The 24,465-nt window shown below is 42.2% G+C and overlaps 1 protein-coding gene across 3 annotated transcripts in view; it reads right to left on the minus strand.

The window, feature by feature from the left end:
* The window catches only part of LOC142857474 (zinc finger protein 568-like), a 62,127-nt gene that overhangs the window by 14,884 nt on the left and 22,778 nt on the right, over positions 1-24,465 (minus strand). For 2 of the 3 annotated variants that reach the window (XM_075985769.1, XM_075985778.1), the window contains exon 7: positions 3,992-4,041. In XM_075985769.1, coding sequence (XP_075841884.1) covers positions 3,992-4,041 — 50 coding nt within the window. The remainder of the gene's footprint in view (positions 1-3,991; positions 4,042-24,465) is intronic. The other variant, XM_075985787.1, reaches the window with a different exon arrangement.

The raw sequence follows: 24,465 nt of genomic DNA on the forward strand, positions 1-24,465 counted from the left end.
CTCAAGTGTAATACAGTCTTCCACAGTGTAATACTCAAGTGTAATACAGTCTTCCACAGTGTAATACTCAAGTGTAATACAGTCTTCCACAGTGTAATACTCAAGTGTATTACAGTCTTCCACAGTGTACTACTCAAGTGTATTACAGTCTTCCACAGTGTAATACTCGTGTAATACAGTCTTCCACAGTGTAATACTCAAGTGTAATACAGTCTTCTACGGTGTAATACTCAAGTGTAATACAGTCTTCCACAGTGTAATACTCAAGTGTAATACAGTCTTCCACAGTGTAATACTCAAGTGTGATACAGTCTTCCACAGTGTAATACTCTACTGTAATACAGTCTTCCACAGTGTAATACTCAAGTGTATTACAGTCTTCCACAGTGTAATACTCAAGTGTAATACAGTCTTCCACAGTGTAATACTCAAGTGTAATACAGTCTTCTACAGTGTAATACTCTACTGTAATACAGTCTTCCACAGTGTAATACTCAAGTGTGATACAGTCTTCCACGGTGTAATACTCTACTGTAATACAGTCTTCCACAGTGTAATACTCAAGTGTAATACAGTCTTCCACAGTGTAATACTCAAGTGTAATACAGTCTTCCACAGTGTAATACTCAAGTGTAATACAGTCTTCCACAGTGTACTACTCAAGTGTAATACAGTCTTCCACAGTGTAATACTCAAGTGTAATACAGTCTTCCACAGTGTAATACTCAAGTGTAATACAGTCTTCCACAGTGTAATACTCAAGTGTAATACAGTCTTCCACAGTGTAATACTCAAGTGTAATACAGTCTTCCACAGTGTACTACTCAAGTGTAATACAGTCTTCTACAGTGTAATACTCAAGTGTAATACAGTCTTCCACAGTGTAATACTCAAGTGTAATACAGTCTTCCACAGTGTACTACTCAAGTGTGATACAGTCTTCCACAGTGTAATACTCGTGTAATACAGTCTTCCAGAGTGTAATACTCAAGTGTGATACAGTCTTCCACAGTGTAATACTCAAGTGTGATACAGTCTTCCACAGTGTAATACTCAAGTGTAATACAGTCTTCTACAGTGTGATACTCAAGTGTAATACAGTCTTCTACAGTGTAATACTCAAGTGTAATACAGTCATCCACAGTGTAATACTCTACTGTAATACAGTCTTCCAGAGTGTAATACTCAAGTGTGATACAGTCTTCTACAGTGTGATACTCAAGTGTAATACAGTCTTCTACAGTGTAATACTCAAGTGTGATACAGTCTTCCACGGTGTAATACTCTACTGTAATACAGTCTTCCACAGTGTAATACTCAAGTGTGATACAGTCTTCCACGGTGTAATACTCTACTGTAATACAGTCTTCCACAGTGTAATACTCAAGTGTAATACAGTCTTCCACAGTGTAATACTCAAGTGTAATACAGTCTTCCACAGTGTAATACTCAAGTGTAATACAGTCTTCCACAGTGTACTACTCAAGTGTAATACAGTCTTCCACAGTGTAATACTCAAGTGTAATACAGTCTTCCACAGTGTAATACTCAAGTGTAATACAGTCTTCCACAGTGTAATACTCAAGTGTAATACAGTCTTCCACAGTGTAATACTCAAGTGTAATACAGTCTTCCACAGTGTACTACTCAAGTGTAATACAGTCTTCTACAGTGTAATACTCAAGTGTAATACAGTCTTCCACAGTGTAATACTCAAGTGTAATACAGTCTTCCACAGTGTACTACTCAAGTGTGATACAGTCTTCCACAGTGTAATACTCGTGTAATACAGTCTTCCAGAGTGTAATACTCAAGTGTGATACAGTCTTCCACAGTGTAATACTCAAGTGTGATACAGTCTTCCACAGTGTAATACTCAAGTGTAATACAGTCTTCTACAGTGTGATACTCAAGTGTAATACAGTCTTCTACAGTGTAATACTCAAGTGTAATACAGTCATCCACAGTGTAATACTCTACTGTAATACAGTCTTCCAGAGTGTAATACTCAAGTGTGATACAGTCTTCTACAGTGTGATACTCAAGTGTAATACAGTCTTCTACAGTGTGATACTCAAGTCTTCTATAGTAAAGGAAAGGCTAAAACTGCTGATAAACTATTAGGGTCACCACTCCAATCTGTCCTCATAGTAGCAGGAAATGTATTTTCTACTGAGGACATCATTTTTAGAAGGCTTCACAAAAAAAAAAAAACAACAACCAAAAACAAACAAACAAAACAAACAAACAAAAAAACTTGCCCTTGAAAGAGTTAAAAAAAAAAGACACATCCATCACCACAGATGTGCAAACCACAACAGAGAGACACACATGATTAGGAGACAATACAGCTACCACAACAGGCACCCGACCCCAACTCCTGGAGAAGAGAAGCCAGACTCTCGAGAGAGCAGAAATGTCTGAGAAAAGCTTTAGAGTCGTATGTTTAAAACAATGACAAAGGAAAAGGGGATCATTGTTGTCAGCTGTGTACCCACTGGTACCTAACGGGCACCCGTGGGAAGTGCCATGTCACAGTTTGGTGTGGTGGTGCACACGTTTAGTTCTAGCATTGGGGAAGAAAGGCAGGAGGATCTTTCTGAGTTTGGGCCATCCTGGTCTGCAAAGTAAGTTCCAGGCCAGCCAAGGCTACACAGTAAAATCTTGTCCTACAGCAAACAAACCAATCCATGGGTTGCACAGAGAAACCTGGGTAAACTCTACAGGTCACACAACAGAACCAAATGTCATGAATCTGGGAAAGGGACATGTAGAGATGGAGGTGTTGTCTGGCATGGGAGGAAGATAGGAGAGGGTTGGGAGAGAGTTATCAGAATTCATTCTATACCAGTATGAAACTGTCAAACCAACAACATCAACAAAGAAAGAGGGGCTGGAGAGATGGCTCAGCAGTTAAGATCACTGGCCACTCTTCTGGAAGACACAGATTCAGTTCCCAGCACCCACACGGCGGTCCATTATCATCTGTGGTTCCAGTTTCTGGGGATCCACCACCCTTTTCCAGCTTCCAAGTATGTCAGGCACACATGTACTGCAAAGACATACATACAGGCAAAAGCCCACACACATAAAATAAAATAAATCTTAAAAAATATAAAAGAATGAAATTTACCATACAAATGTGATCTTAAGGACGGGAGGAGTGCTGTGACATGGTCACTGCAGATTGGTAGCATTCCAACAGGGAGCACTAATCGGAAAGGAGGAAGAGGAGAAAGAAGAGAGGAAGAGGAAGAGGCGAAAGAGGAAGATGATGATGACATGAAGGCATGAATAAGGAGGGGGACACAGGGGTATCAGGAAGAAGTATGAGGGGAAAGCTGGGGATACGCATGATCAGTGTACTTTGCAGGTGTGAAACTGTCAAAGAAGGAATAAAGATACCCGTTTTAAAAGACTACCCAACACAACTAATGAAGCAGTCACAGCTGTCGCACAGGGCTATGACGAGGACTGAATAAGGTGACATCTGGGAAGAACCTCAAACTACAGTGACTCAGAGTAAGAATTGGAGCTAGTTGTTTCTATCAGTGCCTCCTGCACTGAGAACAGAAACACAGGGCCAATCATATGCACAGACAAAATAATCTGAAAACGCCAACAGCTGAGTGTCTTCTGGGGAAAAATGAATGGAAGAGGCCAGGCAGACCCCACTGCTGTTATAATTTCTAGGCAAGAAGGTCACTACGGTGACTCTAGCAGGGACAACAGAGATTGGGCTAAAATAACCTCAAATTCCCTGCAAATGGCCAGATTCACTGACAAGATCTTGTTCCATACTGATTAAAAGCCTGGGGAACAGAAATTCTAGGTAACAGTTTGTACAAAGCAGATGCCTAGGCTGCTTGGGGGAACTCCACAAACACATCTTCTTTTCCACAGCACTGGGGACTCTAGAGAAGACCCCTGAACTACAGTAGCATTTAGAGACCAAGGAGCTTTCATGACAAAAGTGGCAATTGAGGCTTACCTTGGCCATGTCTTTAGATGCAAATGTCTTCTTTCCTCCTCTTCTGGCTTCTTAAAGAAAAAGGTGTGCAATGGTTAAGAAACTGCTCAGGTAGTTCACTCCTGCATCACCCCACCTCCAGCACGCAACACCTCACCACCCTCTCCAATCCTTACTTAGTAAAAAGCTGACCTCAGGATCCAGGTTTTTTTTTTTTTTTTTTTAGAAAAAGCACCAGGCAGTGGTGGTGCACGCCTTTAATTCTAGCACCTGGGAGGCAGAGGCAGGCGGATCTCTGAGTCTGAGGGCCGCCTGTTTTACAGAGAGTTCCAGGACAGCCAGAGCTACACAGAAAAACCCTGTCTCAAAAAAACCAAAACTGGAGTCTCCATTGTTAACTAGTCAAATCTCAGCCATCTCAGTAAGCACGGCTGGGCCTGCCTGGTTAGTACTTGGATGAGGGAGAACCTTACTCCACTGTCTTCAGTTCCAGCATCTTACAGTAGGCCCAAGTTTGGCTGTAAACAGCGGATGCACTGCTGCCCTTCATCCTGTGGCATCAATAGGGAACAGGGAAGTGGGAATCTGAAGGTCCTAGCACTCCCACCACCCTCTAACCTAGTCTGAGCGGAACAGCATTCCTGGCTCTAGAGAACTGAGTGGGGAGGCTCGCGGAGTGAGGAATGGGAGCTGTGGTCCTTGATGCTGGAACTCAAAAACACACCAGGAGCTACAAAGGCTCTCTACACAGCTGGGATTGGAAGTAGAAGCCAGGCAGACTTCAGTCAGTTAGACCATGTCTGTGCACAGGCACCTCTCTTTGCCCAGCTCCCACACACAGGAGCCCACTGTGCTCGCAGAAGGAAAAGACTGCATGCCTGGGGCACTGCTGGTGCTGGGCAGCACCGAGTGTCCCCCACACACGTCTACTAATGGTCCTAATGGTCACAGAGCTGCAGTTGGACCAACAGACGCTTCCTTCCACCAGGGTCCCTCTTGCACCCTCTGCTGACAAAGCTTAACGTCGCACTCACTGTTAAGAGGCCAATCACATTTCATACCAAGGATTAGAGGCTAAATTTTCAATCATCAGGCAATAAACTGTAATTGTCAGCTTTCCCTCTGGCTACTCAGAACCTATAGGCCATCTGTCATAACCATAAGAGGATAAGAGCATATTAAATCATATTAACCAGGCCTCAGAACAGCCATGTCTAATAAAAGCAATCCACCTGACACACGGCGGCTCCTTATGACAACTCTACAGCTATGCAGATGAGAAGATGCTCGCTCCTCAGAGCTGGCTATGAATACTAACTGTCCAGACTGTATTAACTACTTTTCAAGTTCAGTTACACTACACTCAACAGCCTTTTATCTGAAGAGTAAGTTATGGCTGGGCATGTGGTACACACCTTTAGTCCCAGTAGGCAGAGGCATGAGGATCTCTGTGAGTTAAAGACCAGCCTGGTCTACATAACGAGTACCAGGACAACATAGAGAAACCCTACCTCAAAAAACCCAAAACTAAAAAAAAAACCAAAAACCCTCCCCACAGTTCTAAAACTACATATAAAAATATGTACATAAAATATTTTTTAAAAATTAAAAAACATAGGTAATATATAAACACAAAACAAGACAGAACATGCCGAGTTCCCGGCAGCCATTATGTTGTCATGGGACAGGAGTTATACCCTAATGCAACAATGTGTCCTGTACCACTTTACTAATTATCTTGCACACTCTGGGGCTCTCAGGACATTAAAGGGCTATCCGTGTCCTTAAGTTTACAAGTAGAGTAACCTAAACCTTCAGTTAGAATCTGACTTCTCCATCACCCCCATTCATTTCCCCCACTAAGGAGCACACAAGCCAGAGAGCCTCCTGGGCTCTACAGCCCTACTGCAGCAATCCCGTTTGTCATAGGACTCAGAGTCAGTCCCTCCAAATAGTAAATTAATCTGTGTTTCCGCTAATTCCTTTACTCTTGAATCTCCCCTAACCTGAGTTCAAATCCCAGCACCCACATGGCAGATCACAACTGTAACTCCAAGAACTGACACCCTCACAGACATACATGCAGACAGAACACCAATGCACATAAAACTAAAAACAAAAAAGAAAGTACCATTTTGGGAGGTTGGAGAGATGGCTCAGCATTAAGAGCACTGGCTGCTCTTCTAGGATGCAGGCTTGGTTCCCAGCACCCACATATAGCTCACAGTTTCCTATAATTCCAGTTCCAAGGGATCTGAGACCCTCTTCTGATCTCTGTCGTCTCCTGAACACATGTGGGGCACATACATACACCCAGGAACGTACATGTGTACACATGTGCACACACAATAAATATACTATATATATATATATATAAAATAAAAAAATATATATTTTAAAAAGTAGCACTCCAAAGTTGGGTGTAACTCCAGTACCTGGAAGGCTGAGACAGAAGCTCAAAACCAGCCCCGTTCCCCAAACTCAGAACAAAATAAACTAAAAGTTAGCATCGGCAAATATTCAGAAGCTAATATACCCGTGTGAGAGCGGGGCTTCTCCAGGGTAAAATGTACCATCGGGCCTGAACTCTCCTCAGAGCCCTCGCTGTGCAGCTGGCTGTCCTCTCTAAGCATTAGTGGCTTTTTATTGATGCTTTTTATAGAGACGGGGTTTCTCTGGGTAGCCCTGACTGTCTTGGAACTCACTCTGTAGACCAGCTTGGCCTCCAACTCAGAGATCTTCCTGCCTCCACCTCTTGAGTGCTGGGATTAAAGGTGTGTGCACTAACTAACCATTGTTGGGCCTTCTAGAAGCCAGTGAACTTTTTTGAAAATCCCAGTACTGGGTCAGAATGTCTCCTGTGCTTGGATCAGAACCTATTATCTTTAATCTGAGGTCACTTATTTTCCCTTGGTTTATCTTTGTGAAATTTTTCACACACCAGGAAGTGAGTTAGAGGATTCAACTGGATCTGATTAATTTGTCAAAACTTCTTAGTGGGTTCAAACTATACATATGTGGATAACTTCACACAGTAGGACAGCAATGGACATGGTTCCTACATTGCAGCTTTTTCTGCCTTGAAAACTGCCTTCCCTCTGTCAGTCTTGTTATAAACGAAAACAAAACAACACCCTCTATTCCAGCTGGCATCTGCTCCAGCTCTTCCCGGTGTGAAGTATCAGCCTGCTTTCTTTCCCAGCTCTCCTCCCTGCTGTGATCAGTCCCAGCTTCTCAGGGGAACACCAGTTTTTCTTCTCTGGAGACCCCCTCACTTTCCATCTCCTTGCCCAAGCTGGGTGGAAGTGAACACTTGCTGACCAGCCAGTGCCTGCCTCTAAAAACACAGGCTTAGGAACCAGTCTTGCCTCTCAGTGAGAAACCCACCATACCTCCACGTCTCAGTCCCTCAGAACGGCCCATCCACACTCATGTGGTCCTGTGACAACTATCTCATGTCTGGATCTCTTGGTTGGCCTGCAATGCCTGACAGCAAGAACGGAGATTAAACACATCTATGTTCCATTTTTAGCTGGAAGAGGACAGGGTGACTCAGTGTCCATTACAATAACTTAAATGATTTTATGGTCTTGACTCTTGAGGGGAAAATGTTAGGTAGCTAGATATTAGCAGGCTTGGAGGCCATTGGGAAGGACCCCTTCTCCTCCAGGATTTCGCATGCTAGAGACTGTCCCAAGGTTCCGCTGATGAGGATTTCACCTTTGACCAGCAGGAAAGAACTGCTAAAATCTTAAGTGTGTTCCCCTTTCACCTGGCTATAAAAATTCTCAAGAATGTTCCCCGGGGGCTGGAGAGATGGCTCAGTGGTTAAGAGCATTGCCTGCTCTTCCAAAGGTTCTGAGTTCAATTCCCAGCAACCACATGGTGGCTCATAACCATCTGTAATGAGGTCTGGTGCCCTCTTCTGGCCTGCAGGCATACAAACAGGCAGAATATTGTATACATAATAAATAATTAAAAAAAACAAAAAAGAATGTTCCCCGGGGCATGCCAGTGCCTGAAGGTCCTCTATTCACTTGTTTTTCTAGAGTCTTGCTCTTCTACCCTCCCAGGGATGGCCTGCCTGAAAACACTGACTACCATCAAACATGTGGTAGAACCTTCCCCTTCCTCTGAGACCTGTAAGAAGGGACAGCACGGGGCTGGAGAGATGGCTCAGCAGTTAGGAGCACTAACTGCTCTTCCAGAGGTCCCTGGTTCAATTTCAGCACCCACATGGCAGCTCACAACTGTCTGTAACTCCAGTTTCAGGAGGCCCGACACCCTCATACAGACATTCACACCGATGCACATAAAAAAAGAAAAGAAAAGAAGGGAAAGCGTAGGAGCCCACTCCTACGAAGTCGGCTACGGTTCCTGGGTCGGGGTCATCAAGGCTGAGGAAATATCAGATGAAAGGAACAGAGACAGAAAATACAGGATAGAATCGGGAGGTTTGTTTGGTTATGATGAGACAGCCAAAGAACCCAGAGTTTATTTCAGAACTTGCTTATATACAAAAGCAGAACAAAGCAAGGCACAGATGGTCAGTCAGCATCTAACCACAAGACCATTCCTGTCCTTGAGTGAGCAGCCTCCTCTCCAACATGTGCTTGCTGCTCGGAAGCAGCCTTACTTTCTGTCTTCATGTTCCTGAGGTTTGTCGTCAACAGTACTTTCTTCTAGATAGAGTGTTCTTTTCTCACGGACTAAATCAGAAGTCTCTCACAGACCTCAAGGTCACTGGAAAAGCAGAGTAGGCAAGCCTGAACTGAAATGACGTATAAATAAAAATAGGCCCCAGATGGAAACTGAGTCACATGTGGATTCTCACAGAAAGCTACTCTGCCCCGTGGGCTGAACTCTCCTCAAAGCCCATACCATGTTACTATCTGCCTGTTCCTTTATAACATTAATAAGTTTTGATAAATCTCATACACAAGAAGAAAAGCCCAGGGCTTTGTGAATCATGGAGGAACCAGTCCCTGCACAGCCCTCTGCCAAGCTCTGCAACAGAGACTATATGGGGAATACTTTGTAAAATGGCTTTTAGTTGCCCGTAGTTGTTAAATTTAGTTGGAGCGCAGCAGCTGCTAAGTTCCACGGGAACAAGCATCAGCTATGCTCCCGAAGCAGCTGCTGCGCTCCCGTGGGTTCGGCACAGACTCTGCCCAAGGCCTAGTGCAGCTGGCACTCATCTGTTATCTGCTGACGCCATCATCAGTCAAAACTACACCGTGACTCGCATTTCCACAGCTGGCCGTTAATGTGCTTTAGTAGCGCTGTAAATTAAGACTTTCCATAAACACATGTCTCACACTAATTACCCCGCTGGCCTCACCTCAGTATTCATCTGCCTGAGAAAAATGAGGATCCTTATCTATAAAAAGTGTGTGTACACATCCATGGAGGCCTTCTTTCTGACGGCCCCCAAACTGGAAGCTGTCCAACTCTTCATTGACAGGTGATGGGATAAGCTAGTTGTGGGGCCTTACTAATTAAAGAAGCTACGGAGACAGCAATGTGGCTAAAGCCCATGGTATCTGAGCAAGTGAAGCCAGCTGCCACAGACAGTGACAGCTCCACTTATCTGTCACTCCAGAATGTGAAAACTAATCCTTGCAGACAGAAGCTGGAACTGGTGATTTTAGATGGGAACCGGGTCTTCTGAGGAAAGGAGCAGAGGACACTGTGGAAATGGATTACTCCACTTTCTCTTTTAGGAGTAGAGACAGGTCTTTGAAAATGTATCAAGATACATACTTAAGACTTAATACTCTATGTAAAATGTTTCCATTTTTAAAAATGAAAATTGTTAGTGTTAAAAAAATTAAGAATTTTCAGAGACCAGGGTTAGTAAAGAACTGCAAGAAGGAACAGTAGGCAAACATCCTGACATATGCGGACTCCTTCAGTATAGAGCATCAACCCTCTGGCTTCTAGTCCAGTGTGCACAAAGCTTGGAAGTTGTCACTCCCCTACCAAGTCAAATCCTATATAAGCTGGGCGGTGGTGGCACAAGCCTTTAATTCTAGCAGTGAGGAGGCAGCAGCAAGGTGTCTGTGAGTTCGAGGCCAGCCTGGTCCACGGAGTGAATTCCAGGACAGCCAGGGTTACACAGAGAAACTCTGTCTCGGAAATCCAAAAACCAAACCAAACCAAACCAAACCAAAAACCTATTTAAAAACCAACATTTTCTCAGCCCCATCTGAACAGTGAGGTCCTGGGACAAACTACCCTCCCAATCCCATTCTGAGACCCGGGCAGAAGCAGAGTCACAACTGATGGGAGCAGGAACCACAGCAGACAAGAGAGGGGGAGGAAAGCCCAAATCACAGCTGATGCTCCCACAGTGTTAGCGCTAAAGTCCCGGTCCCAGGGTAAATGCTCCACACACTCTTAAGAGTTTCTTTTTTTGATAAAAATAAAGTGGGTTTCGTTTAAAATATAAGGGGTGGTATCCATTTTGGTTAATAAAATCGGTCTCAAGGACTTTAATGCCATCACACAGACTGGCATGCTAAGGGCATTCTGAATGCTAAATACAAGAGCAAACCGACTGCTTAGTTTGGGAAGTTGAAACACTACACTGAGCTATTTCCCTCCCTTTCTTTACAAATCCCTTGGGCAGTTGAAGTTTCGGCATCTCAAGAGTACAGTTGCGGGGAATGGGGGGAAAAAGAGCAAACTGACCAATGTAACTGACAGAGCCAGCCGCCACCTATGGCAGACCAGTGGCTGGGCTGATGGAACTTTCTTCACACTTGCCCCGACGTCTTCCCAGACTGTGGTCACTACAGTCTTGAGAAATGTACCTAAGACTCAGAATGGAGAAGCTTGGACAGAGAACAGACAGAATATACCTGTGTCAGTTCTCAGTTCCAAAGTGGTACAAATAACTAAGGGCAAACATGGAGACGATGGAAAAGCCCATGAACCAAGGCTAGTAGAAAAGAGGTGGCCTGAGCTCATGACCAGGGCAGTCAGTTTCCACTTCTCCACTACAGCCATTGCAACAGCACTTGCCAGCATTCCCCTGCAACAAACACAGCAAACACGTGTGCAGTCTTGTTTCCATCTGCTTCAAGCAGGTCTTGTCTGCTGTCTAGCTAAGCGGTGCACGCAGGACAGAAGTGGGTAGCACTGAGGAATAATACATTATATTCATTATAGATCTCTTCTCTCTCCCTGAGCCTCAACCCAAGCCTGTCAGATACACCTGGCTGGTGTATCTGAAAGAAACAACCGAGGCACAAACAAGGCATCTGGGAGCAGGCCTATTCCAGGTGGTGGGCTTAGGAGCTTCTGCTTGCTATCTAGAGGGCTCAGCTAGGGGAGGCGGGGAAAGCCACCTTCTGAAACACACCCAGAGCACTCTTTGTTCTTCACAAAGTCCACCCCAGGAGCCTTAAGCAAGAGCCTAACCTAGTGGGGTTTCATACAGCACTGACTGGCCTGAGGATGGGGGTTCACTGGATGACTGAGACCAGACGCACAAGAGGGAAGTAACTTGAGAACGGAGATGCCAGGACGAGATTCCCAGGGTCTTCCAGGACTTGGGCTGCTTGATCTCTGCCTACACGGATCACACCGCTAGAGGTCTGCTTGCTTGAGTTACTTTTGCCAAGAAAGGTCCAGTTTTCAACAACAAAAACAAATTGTAAGGCACAGTAAAAATAAAACCCAAGTTTGATAACCTGATTCAGGTATAACAAGATCACTGTAGTTAAACAGACAAATTTAAAACAGAGTAGCCAGAGAAACCCTGTCTTGAAAAACCAAACCCAAACCAAACCAAACCAAACCAAACCAAACCAAACCAAACCAAAACAGTAGCATGCCAAAGGCTACTAATAGTGGTGAAATTTACCAAAAAACAAAGCAAAACAAAACAAAAAAAACCTAGGTCAGAAACACTGTGAAACAAAGAAAGATATGTGTGGGCACAGACTTAAAACTCACGTTTACTGAGGAAATCCCTGAGCTTGAGTATGTTTCAATAGAAACTTCTAAAACCAATAATAAAAAGGACTGAAAACAAGGAAGAGAAAATCTAACTATAGAAAAAGTGTAAAAGGCTTAAAATAGGAGACACGAAATCAATGACCATTAACTTTAAAAACAGCACGAGGCCCAGAAATAGTCACTAATAAATTCTACCAAACAAGGAAGAAACTACAACAATCCTGAGGGATTGTTTCCTAAAGACAATTACAAGAAAAGATCCTGAACAATGGGGCTGGAGAGATGGCTCAGTGGTTAAGAGCACTGACTGCTCTTCCAGAGGACCCAGGTTCAATTCCCAGCACTCACATGGCAGCTCACAGGTGTCTGAAAATCCTGTTCCAAGGGATCTGACACCTTCACACCAATGCACATACATAAAATAAAGCTAAATAAACCATAAAAAATTTTTAAAAAAGATCCTGAACAAAATATTAGCAAATCAAAGTCCAAGAGGACATAAGAAAAATTATATACCTCAACCATGATCTGTACGATTGTTCAACACTCCAAGTCTATTAATGTAATCCAGCGTATCAATAGGCTAAAGTAGCAAATCACATAATCATATCAAGATAGCCAAAAAATCCATGACAAAATTCTGTGATGAACACAATTTGTGTGAAAACCCATGTGTGCACATGTAGAGGTGGAAGGTTGATTTTGTTTCTTTTTCTTTTTTTTTTTTTTTTTTGATTTTCGAGACAGGGTTTCTCCGTAGCTTTTGGTTCCTGACCTGGAACTAGCTCTTGTAGACCAGGCTGGCCTCGAACTCACAGAGATCCGCCTGCCTCTGCTGGGATTAAAGGCATGCGTCACTACCGCCCGGCATAGAGCTGGATTTTGTTTCTTTTACTGCTCTCCACATGATCTTTGGATCAGAGTCTGTCTTCCTGAACATGTGGCTCACTTCAGCTACAGTGGCAGACTCTGGTCCCCAAGAAGGAAGGACTGGGGCTGCAGGTTATGTGCCACTTCCCATGGCTTTTCTATGTTGGGCTAGAAGTCTAAATTCAGGCCTTCAGGCCTACACATCAAACCCTTATCAACTGAATCATCTCCCATAAACACACACACACACACACACACAAATCCTCTCAAGAGAACAGCAAGATGGTTTAGTGGGTAAAGATACTTACCACCAAGCCTAAGAACCCGAGTTCAAACCTGGGACCCACATAATAAAAGGAGAACCACCTCCCACAAGCCGTTCTTTGAGCTGCACACACATATAGTCCAATAAACAATGGCAGTAGAGGCCAGAGAGATAAAGGTGCTTGCCCAAGTCTGACAAGCTGTTCAAGGCCAGGGACCCAAATGATAGACTTCTACAAACTGTTTGCTGGCCACATGCACACCTACATATACACAACAAATAGAGAAATGCAAATGGCAATAGATTAGAACAAGCATTTCATACATGAAGCTGCTTAGGGAATGAGTAACATAAGAAAAAGGTAATCTAGGAGGTTGGAGAGATGGCTGAGCAGTTAAGAGTACTTCCTGCTCTTCCAGAGGGCTCTGCCAATTCACAACTCCCTGTAACTCCAGCTCCAGGGGATCCAATGCCCTCTTCTGGTCTCCATGGGCACTGCACACACACACACACACACACTCTCTCTCTCTCTCTCTCTCTCTCTCTCTCTCTTTCTCTTCCCCGCCAAAAAAATAAACCTTCAAAAAGGGGAGGTATATTTTTAATTAACCCCTTATTTTCAGAGTTTGGAGTTGGTACACTAGTCACAGCAAAAGACGAGTATTGATTTATTGCCTTGTGTTTTTCCAAGGTCATTTGATTTGTGCATATTTATACTTTGGGGGGGGGGTAGTTTAGAGGCAGGGTTTCTCTCTGTAGCTTTGGAGGCTATCCTGGAACTCAATCTGTAGACCAGATTGGCCTTGAACTCAAAGAGATTCACCTGCCTCTGCCTCCTGAGTGCTGGGATTAAAGGCGTGCACAGCTACTGCCTGGTCATATTTTCATATTTTACACATTTAGATACTTTAAGCTGACATTAATTTGCAGTTATTAATATTATCATCAAAGGCATCTTCTTTTGAGTCACTAAGAGTCTCTTCAAGGGCTCTTCTCATCTTTCGAAGTCTTTGGTAATTTTCTTGCTTCTTGACACTTAAAGCCTCAGACTTTCATGATGGATGCCCAGTTTAACTGCCCTGTTGTAGATGCAGCTCAACACTGGAAGCTCATCCTATTTGGCTTTCTTTTCAAATGGCTAATTTCTACCTCCTCCTCCTTTTGTATTAAGGAATGTAATGTCTTGAATTTTCAGGTGTAGATCTTAGATATTAAGCCCAATTTGTCAGTTTATTAGTTGAGCATTTGAGTTATTTTATGTGGATTCCAGGAACAAAATTCATGTTATCCTGCTTGGCACAGAGGCCTTTGCTGGCTGAGCATCTCAAGTCTTTAAGATATGCCCGAGCCATGCGTATTAGGGAAACTCCAAAGAGCCCAGGGAAATGAACAGCTAGATGACTAAAGAAGGGGAAAAATAATGTCTGCTACTGCTTCCTTCAGGACAGACAGATTGGGTTTTAAGTTTAGTTAAGTTCTGCTTTTGAGGATAAAAAACCTACACTCTTCTAAGTGTAACAAAATCTAGCATCTTTCTATATCCCACTGCATACCACCTGTGTCCCCTCTCAGCCTCCCCTGCACCTGTGGTCCCTTTATACTTCCCTGCCGTCTGCGGTTACTCCATGTCCTATCTCACCTTTATACTTCCTTGCCGTCTGCGGTTACTCCATGTCCTATCTCACCTTTATACTTCCCTGCCGTCTGTGGTTACTCCATGTCCTATCTCACCTTTATACTTCCCTGCCGTCTGCGGTTACTCCATGTCCTATCTCACCTTTATACTTCCCTGCCGTCTGTGGTTACTCCATGTCCTATCTCACCTTTATACTTCCCTGCCGTCTGCGGTTACTCCATGTCCTATCTCACCTTTATACTTCCCTGCCGTCTGCGGTTACTCCATGTCCTATCTCACCTTTATACTTCCCTGCCGTCTGCGGTTACTCCATGTCCTATCTCACCTTTATACTTCCCTGCCGTCTGCGGTTACTCCATGTCCTATCTCACCTTTATACTTCCCTGCCGTCTGCGGTTACTCCATGTCCTATCTCACCTTTATACTTCCCTGCCGTCTGCGGTTACTCCATGTCCTATCTCACCTTTATACTTCCCTGCCGTCTGCGGTTACTCCATGTCCTATCTCACCTTTATACTTCCCTGCCGTCTGCGGTTACTCCATGTCCTATCTCACCTTTATACTTCCCTGCTGTCTGCGGTTACTCCATGTCCTATCTCACCTTTATACTTCCCTGCTGTCTGCGGTTACTCCATGTCCTATCTCACCTTTATACTTCCCTGCTGTCTGCGGTTACTCCATGTCCTATCTCACCTTTATACTTCCCTGCCGTCTGCGGTTACTCCATGTCCTATCTCACCTTTATACTTCCCTGCTGTCTGCGGTTACTCCATGTCCTATCTCACCTTTATACTTCCCTGCTGTCTGCGGTTACTCCATGTCCTATCTCACCTTTATACTTCCCTGCCGTCTGCGGTTACTCCATGTCCTATCTCAGCTTTATACTTCCCTGCCGTCTGCGGTTACTCCATGTCCTATCTCACCTTTATACTTCCCTGCCGTCTGCGGTTACTCCATGTCCTATCTCACCTTTATACTTCCCTGTCGTCTGCGGTTACTCCATGTCCTATCTCACCTTTATACTTCCCTGCCGTCTGCGGTTACTCCATGTCCTATCTCACCTTTATACTTCCCTGCTGTCTGCGGTTACTCCATGTCCTATCTCACCTTTATACTTCCCTGCTGTCTGCGGTTACTCCATGTCCTATCTCACCTGAGGATTTGGATCTACAAACTGCGATGACAGAGAAAATGTGGCATTTATCTTTCTGGATCTGGGTTACCTTACTCACTATAAACTTTTCAAAGTCCAGTCACTTACCTGTGAAGTCCATGATTTAATTGTTCTTTACAGCTGGACAGCATAACAGTGTTTATGTACCACATGTTCATTATCCGTTCATCTGGTGAAGGACATTATATTGTTGCTATTTCCTGGCTGTAATGAGTGCAGTGGCTATGCACACTGCTGGAGGAGGGACAACAGACAAATAACACCAAGGCTGTTTGATAAAGGCTCAAGGAATACTACTACTTTATATTTACCTAAAAGTATATTATATGTGATACATATATGTGTGTATGTGTGTGTAAAACATAAATATATATATATATATTAAAAGAAGTTATGCCATTTGGGCTGACAATGCTTCCCGATAGACTAACCACCTCCCCAGTACTAGGCATGAGAAACCTTTTAAAGGATTGGTCAGGATAGTCCAAGTGACTCCCCAAACAACAGAGACTATCAGCATAGTCTAGGTTGACTCTTGGGGTTGAGGGTTGGTCCCAAGTACTAAAGACCCTGCCCACTTTAGACACAGGTCTTGGATAATTCAGATTGGATCTGGCCTAAAAGCCTCTTTCCTTTGGATCTAATTTCTATGTTTCCAAAAAATACCATGCAAGCTGCCAAGGAAAGGAAGCAATTAAACAGTCCCACCCAACTGCAACACCCATGAACCACGACAATGACTATGACGGCAAGATTTCTGTAAAGATGTAATAAATGGCACTCACATGGCGGTGCCCGGACCTAAGGCATACTCAACAAGAGGGAAATCGTGACTGGTACTGGAAACCTAGCCAGCTGTCCAGGGTTGGTGAGGTCATGGACCTTAGAAAAGAATCTACGACCACCCTTTGCTGCCTCAACATAATTCTCTACTACATTATAAATCTTAACCTCAGTCCCACAGATAACCGTAGCTACCACTCCTCATTTAAAGAAGCCTTTCTTTGTAGTAAATGGAGACCATCACAGAAAACCACAACTAGACACAGTGCAGGGATCAACTGACTTGAAGGGAACCCAGCTCCAAAGGTACACCTGTACTGCACCCACTGCTCCTGCAGCGATTGCTCTGGGAACACCAATGAAGAGGGGATGCGGAGATTGTGAGAGTTAGAATATCAAGGAGTCAGCTGGGAAACAACCTCTCTTAGAAATGGATACATAAACAAGGCCGGGACAACGGCAGAATCAATGAATGTAACTAGTGTGGAAGAGAACATTTTCCAAGGGTCCCATCCCTAGATGAAGAACTACAGGCAACTAACAACTGCTGGGGGAATTAGCTTCTCTGAGGGATAAACCACCTCCGTGGGTTGTCCAATTACACCCAAACAATAAAAACAGACCCAACAGGTTATATTTAATTACTTGTGCATATATATGTATGTGCGCATTTACACTGTGTATGTAATAGTAATAATCAAAGAAAAGGGGGCTATCAACTTGAGAGTGGGGGCATGGGAGGATTGGAAGGAGGAATGGGAAGGCAGAAAATGGTATAATTCTACTTCAGTTAAAATATTTTTAAAAATATGAAAAACGTCTAGCATCTTGACAATGTCATGTGTACTACACAAACAAAAGTACTAGACATCAAGGATATAGTGAAGAAAACAAGAAAATACACTGAAGAAAATGACTTTTTAAAAAATTGTTTTTTTAAGATAGCGTTTCTCTGTATAGCTCTGGCTGTCCTGGAATTCACTCTGTAGAGCACACTGGCCCCTAACTCAGAGATCTGCCTGCCTCTGCCTCCTGAGTGCTGGGATTAAATGCGTGTGCCAAAAGCACCTGGCAAGAAAATGACTCCAAAGACAATATAGATACTGAAATTATGAGAGGAATTTTTGAACTTGAGTGGGAAGATTTATCATTTTATCCATTTTTCCTGTATATTTTCATTATTATGCAGTCATGACCACGATCTCCAGACAATTCTCACCATTTGTTTTACCCACTAAACATCACTCCATTTCTCCTTGTTCCCATCTCTGGTAGCCTCTATGCCAACTTCTGAATCCTCATATTCTAGGTACTCCAGTAAGTTTAAGTCATAGAAAATTAGCCTTTTGTGTTTAACGGCTTACTTCACTTAGCATGTTTTCAAAGAACCTTCATGTTATATGTTCCAGGATGTCATTTCTTATTGTTAAATAATATTCCATTGTTATGTACAGACCGAACTTTCTTTATCCACTGATGGGCTCATGTCAAGAGGACCTCATCTTTTACCATTAAGATTTTCAATGAAACTTCTGTATGTTGCCCTTAATCCTTTAATGAGATAGCCAGCTAGAGAAAGATGACATGGCTAAGTGTCTCTTCCTTGAGTAGAGACAACCTGTTGATTACTTCCCTTTTATTACTTTATCGAGAGAGTTCTGTTCTCTTTTCCTAGACTCACCCTGGTGTAGCACACACTGGCCTTGCACCCCTGATCCTCCCATCTTCACTAACCAACTTCTAGGATTGTAATTATGCACAACACCCAGGTTTTCAATTTCTAAAAGAAATGGCTTGAATTCTGTCAATTCTCCCCTTTAAGGCCAGCTGACTGATGGTGTCTTCAGTACATTAACGTGGCAATTGGCTTCATTTATTGATTCTTAGATGAAGAGCCATCCTTACATTTCAGAAGTACCATTTTATTATGGTGTGTGATTCTTTTAAACATATATTTAAATTGTTTTCTAGTGTTTTACCAAGGTGTTTTTGAATCAATATTTTAAATTAAAAAATTAATTTATCATATGGGTGGTGTCTTGCCTGGCTGTATGTCTGTGCACTGCATGTGTACAGTGTCCACAGAGGCCAGAAGAGGATGCTAGAACTTTTAGGACTGAAGTTACAGCCGTGAGCTGCCATGGAGGTGCCAGGAACTAAACCCAGGTCCTCTCAAGAACACGGAGACACCTCCCCAGCCCTCAGGAGTATTTATAAGGATGCACTAGTCTGTATTATTGTTTGTCTGGTTTTTCTGCCATGGTAATGCTGATTTCACAGGAGATAAGTGTTTCTTCCCCTTTAGGTTTTTGGGAAAGGTTTGAGAAAGTGGTGTTTCTGTTCCTAACTACATATTTTGAGTACCAAGTGTGCTAACTCTTCTCACTTCTCAAAGACTGGTGAATCTCAAACTTTAAAGGATGGGACCCTGCCTCTGCAGTGACTTCTGTTAAGGTATGGGTTCTCTGGGTACAGCCTCAGAGGTCTTGTCCTCAGGAAACCAGGACAGAGGTTTCCTTCGGTGTCTAGCTCTCAGACAGTTTTAACATTTTTTTTTCCATCTTAACCACTTCACTATAGAATTCAGACTTTAAAAACACATTAAATACTTTACTTGTATGCATGGTTTCTGAAGAGAAACCCAATCTTCTTAACCCTTCTTCTATCGAATAGTAACAATACAAAATGAAACCATAATAGACATTACAACAGGAGGGTCTTTGAAAAGCCCTCCCAACTGACTTCTTTCAAGGTTTGCTTCGCCTTTTTTGCAGTTTTAATATGGTATACACGGGTAGTTTTCATATTTAATCTGCTTGGTGTTCCTTTGAACCTACTGGATCTGCAATTTTTGTGATTATCATTATCGATTTTGAAAAGTCTCAGCCATTAGTTGTCAACATATTTATCTTTTCCTTCTGAAACTGCAGTGACAATTATATCTTTTTAATTGATCTTCAGTTCAGCTACTATGAGTTGCATTTTAGCTTGAGAAATTTCAGCTGAAATTTTCAACTTTCTGAATCTTCCTTGGCTGTGTTCAGTACATATCAGAGATGTCTTTCCTACTGTTTCCTCTTGAGCCTTTGGAATGTATCCATTTCTTTGCTTACATTACTTGTCTGCTTGCATATTGACTATGCTTTCTACAACACTCCTTAACATTTCAACCATACTTATCTTCTTTCTTATAAATCTGTGCCAAATTTGAGCCTGGTTTGTCTTCGTGTACTCCGTCTATTTTCCTTGCCTTTTTTTTTTTTAACATGCCTTCCAATGTTAAAAAATACATCCGTCAAAGAATGTAGTGCAAACTAAGGTAACTATGCTTGACTATTTTAGTGTTTGGCAGCTGGTTTGAGTCTCGTCTACATCTTGCGGGTCCTCTCATCTACTAAGATCTTGGTCTATCTCATAGTTCTGCTCCCTCCAGACAGGGTTCTCTGGGTAGCAGCCCTGGTTGTCTTGGAACTGACTCTGGAGACCAGGTTGACCTCAAATTCAGATATATATACCTGCCTCCGCCTCTGCCTCTCAAGGGCTGGGGTTAAAGGTGTGCACCACCACTGCCCTGCTTCGTAATTCTGTTTTGTATAGCAGCCCCACAGCTATGGTGCTCCAGTGTGCAGGAGAGGAAGCACCCTCTATAATTTTATTCAATCTCACATTGTACTGCCATGAGTCCTAGCATGCAGCCTTCAGAAGCACAACTATCTCTTTTACTGTCTTTGGCAAGACAGAGGGTGTTTAGTAGCCACATGCTCTTTTCTCCTATAGATAAAATTGAAAGTCTTCTGCATAGGGAGTAGAGCTTGGTTATAGACAACACTCCCCATGGTACTTCAAAAGGGCTGACATCTAAGTACACCCCACATGGTCACCAAGAAAGCACAAGAGCCTTATGTTTTTCTCATCTTTCACATGAGAAGATCCTAGTGAATTCACTTCTACTGGTATATCTCTGGTCCCAACATTTAAGGCAGAGGAAGCGAGTGTGAATTTACAGAGGACAGATAATTTGCTCCCTGGTAAACAATCACAATCAGTGAAATCCCCCCCTTAGATCCCATATTCAATTTATAACCAGGCACTTCACCTCATTGAGTTTAGTCAGTCTTACTGGGGGGAGGGGAGAACCAAAGAGGACCCTAAGGAGGGCCTTCCAATCTGCAGTTGAAAAATAACTCTGTTTACTTCAAATCCATGTAAATGGAAGAGGCAGCAGAGCTTGTATTTTATACACCTTACACAACTGTATGCAGTTTAAGAAATACAGGCCCAATGTAAAAAAGAAAAACACAAGAATAGAAAAATGGGAGAAAAAAAAAGAGTCTAGTCAAAAAACAACAAACAAAACAAAAAAACCCAAACAAAAACAAATGCATTACAATTGAGAATATTTACATAGGGTTCTTATGTCGTCAATGTATAAATTTGAAAATTATTTTTACATCTATAAATATTAAGTATGCTCACAAAACTAGACTTAGCATGAAGCCTATCAAAGAACAAAATATATAGAATGATGATAATTCTTTATTAATATTTTAGTAAAACATTGTTTCCATTAAAATTAATCCCTGCTATTTATGACAAGCTACTGTCCAACATTCAAAGTACCATAACAGTACAAACTGTTATAGTTTAATAATTTTTATCCAAAAGAGATTTTTACTTATGTGAAGTCAACTTCAAACAAATTAGTATTCAAATATAAAATCTAAAGACCCCTTTGACCAACACCCTTAATTCTTGTCTTTAAAAAAATGTATTAGTGGTTTTTTGCTCATCAAATAATACTGTAAAGATGACAAAAATTTTAAAAATTATCTTAAAGATTGTCTTATATGTTAGGAGAATGAGGACCTTATAGAGAACATTGTTCAGAATTTGGGATCTTCACTGCTTTCAACCAAAACTGGATAAACCTGTAAGTCAATGGTTTTGAAAGGGTGTAAATGGGTTGCAGGTTAAGACTGAACAAATAAATTGTGTATAGCCACCTAATAAAAAAGGCTCCTCATTTCAAAATATATTAACAATGAAATTAATGTTTATGTTAACCATATGCAAAATCATAGAGTTAGAACACCAATATCACAAAGCAAATTCCCTAGAACATCTTATTATTTCTGTAAGATGCTAAAGACATTAGTAATTAGTTAAGAGCCTAGCAAATCCTTAGTGGAATAACGGCAGACTGAGAGAGGGGTATGTACTAGTATAAAACACCTTTTCAGCTGGGCACAGTAGCAATGCCTATGAGCTCAATAATTTGGGAGGCTGAGGGAGAAGGATCAGAGCTCAATGCCAATGCTGAGCTGCATATGAAAACCTGTCTGAGAAAAGCAAAGGTGAGGACGTAGGGAGAAGGAGCAGTGTTTCAATTCCTAGTACTACACACATACATACAAAAACATCACAAAGAAATAAAAACCACATTTTTCATTACACTAACTTCAGATTTTCAAACTTGGGATAATTTAGATTAAGAATGTGGCTCAGTTAAAGCCCTGGGTTTAAGAATCAGCAATTCATAAGCAAGGCAGGGTGGTGCATATTCTCAGCCACTTGGGAGGTGGCAAGGAAGGAGGATCAGAAGTTCAAACTGATCCATAGCTACAAAGCAAGTTGAAGACAGACTGCGAAACATGAGACCTGGCCTCAAACTAATAAGTAAATAACTTATGATACAGATTTCCTTAACCTAAGACATCACTGCTTCAAAGATGAATTTAATAAAAGATTGGATATATATGGCTCAGGGTCGAGCAGCTGTCCAAATAAACAATCGCTTTACTTAGCACTTTGTCAAAGAAAATAACAATCGTACATCTATTAATGTTGAGTTTATATTTCCAATGCCACAATAAAAACTTGCTTGGATTTAATACTTCACTGGTTGAAAGATGAATCCAAATACCAAAAATGTTAAATGTGAAACAAAATATCAAAGAATAAAACACACTAACTTCAAATTTTTAGTATATAGTACCATTCTAAGGATTGTGTGGGTATGTGTATTTGTGTGTATTCAGTTGGTGCACATCTGTATGGAGGTCAGAGAGGTCACAGGACACCTTGGGTGTTATTCCTCAGGAGCTAATCATTTTGGGGAAGCAGGGACAAAGGATTTCTAACTGGCTTAGAATTTGCCAAATACGGGCCGGGTGGTGGTGGCGCACGCCTTTAATCCCAGCACTCGGGAGGCAGAGGCAGGCAGATCTCTGTGAGTTCGAGACCAGCCTGGTCTACAAGAGCTAGTTCCAGGACAGGCTCCAAAACCACAGAGAAACCCTGTCTCGAAAAAAAAAAAAAAGAATTTGCCAAATAGGCTAGGTAGGTTAGTTGGCTAGCAGGGCTCAGGGATCTGACTGTCTCTCCCCAAGGCTGGGATTACAATTGTGAACCACTAAGCCTTATTTTTTTTTGGGGGGGGGGAGGGAGATCAAACTCAGGTACTCATGTTTGGAAGAGACGGGCTTTACCAACTAATTTGTTCCCTCAAGACAAAGTTTGTTTTTTGAGTCAGGGTCTCACTATGGAGGCAGAATGATTTCAAAATCTTAATCCCTCTGCGTTGGCTCTGGGATGTTGGGAGGCATATGGAAATAGTTCAGATAAAATGGTTCAGCATCTGAAAGAGCATGTGAATCCTATATTTATAGAATTTTTTTTTTAAACGGGAACAAGTTTCTCTTAGCGAGTTGATATGAGAATAACTAGGAAACACCACCAGCACCTGGGAGGAAAAAAGGAATCATTGTTGTGTCATGGCTTCTTTGCTTAAAGGGAGTCTCTACTCAGGTGTCTTGCATGAATTGTTCTATTTTGATATTATATAAAAAAGACAAGTCATATTACTACCATGTGTCACTAACTTTTAAGATTTATTTTATGTTCTACTGGTCTCTTTAAAGACAAAAAAGGCCCCTTCCCAAGAACACCCTCCCCACATTCAGTCCCAATGTCTTGTGAAAGACAAAACTAAAAAGGTCTTAGCATAAATCTTTCTAACCAATTTTAAATAACTTTATATACATACATATATAAAAATTTCACTAAAACCAGTTTCTAGTCAATAAATTTCAAAAACCCAGTTCTATCCTTTGTAAAGGGTTTCACTGAGACTTACATGGATAAAGTAAACAGTATGTTGCATGGCATCTTATTTTTCACTCCACACTGTTTTAGGTAACTACCTGCTACACACTATGAATCTCCTTGTTTTAACTACTACACACCATTCCACCCTTGGGATAGGTTGTATTCTATTCATCCATTAGCCCACTGCTGGGCATCCAGGTTTTAAATTCATATGCATGTATTTCCTCTTCATTATTTACAAGTTTCTAGAGCCTCTGATAGAAATGAAAATAATCTGAAGTAGAACTGTATCTTTTTACTTTTTCAAAACTGACTCTTTTGACTTCGAGTTATAGACAAATAGTCTGCGTTTTTTTCTTTTCTTTTAAAGATAGTCTTTTTTTTTTAACTTTATTTAATTTTATGTATGAGTGCTCTCTGAGTGTACACCTGTGTGCCGGAAGAGGGCATCAGATCCCATTGTAGATGGTTGTGAGCCACCATGTGGGTGCTGGGAATTGAACTCAGGACCTCTGGAAGAGCAGGCAGTGCTCTTAACCGCTGAGCCATCTCTCCAGCACCAAGATAGTCTTATGTAGTTCAGGCTTACCTCAGTTTGCTTTGGAGTCAAAGCTGGCCTTGACCTCCTCATCCTCCTGTTTCTGCCTCCCAAGCACTAGGATACGTGCACCATCATACTCATCAGCATCCAATGG

This window comes from Microtus pennsylvanicus, chromosome 1 (assembly GCF_037038515.1).
Source record: "Microtus pennsylvanicus isolate mMicPen1 chromosome 1, mMicPen1.hap1, whole genome shotgun sequence".
Taxonomy (NCBI): domain Eukaryota; kingdom Metazoa; phylum Chordata; class Mammalia; order Rodentia; family Cricetidae; genus Microtus; species Microtus pennsylvanicus.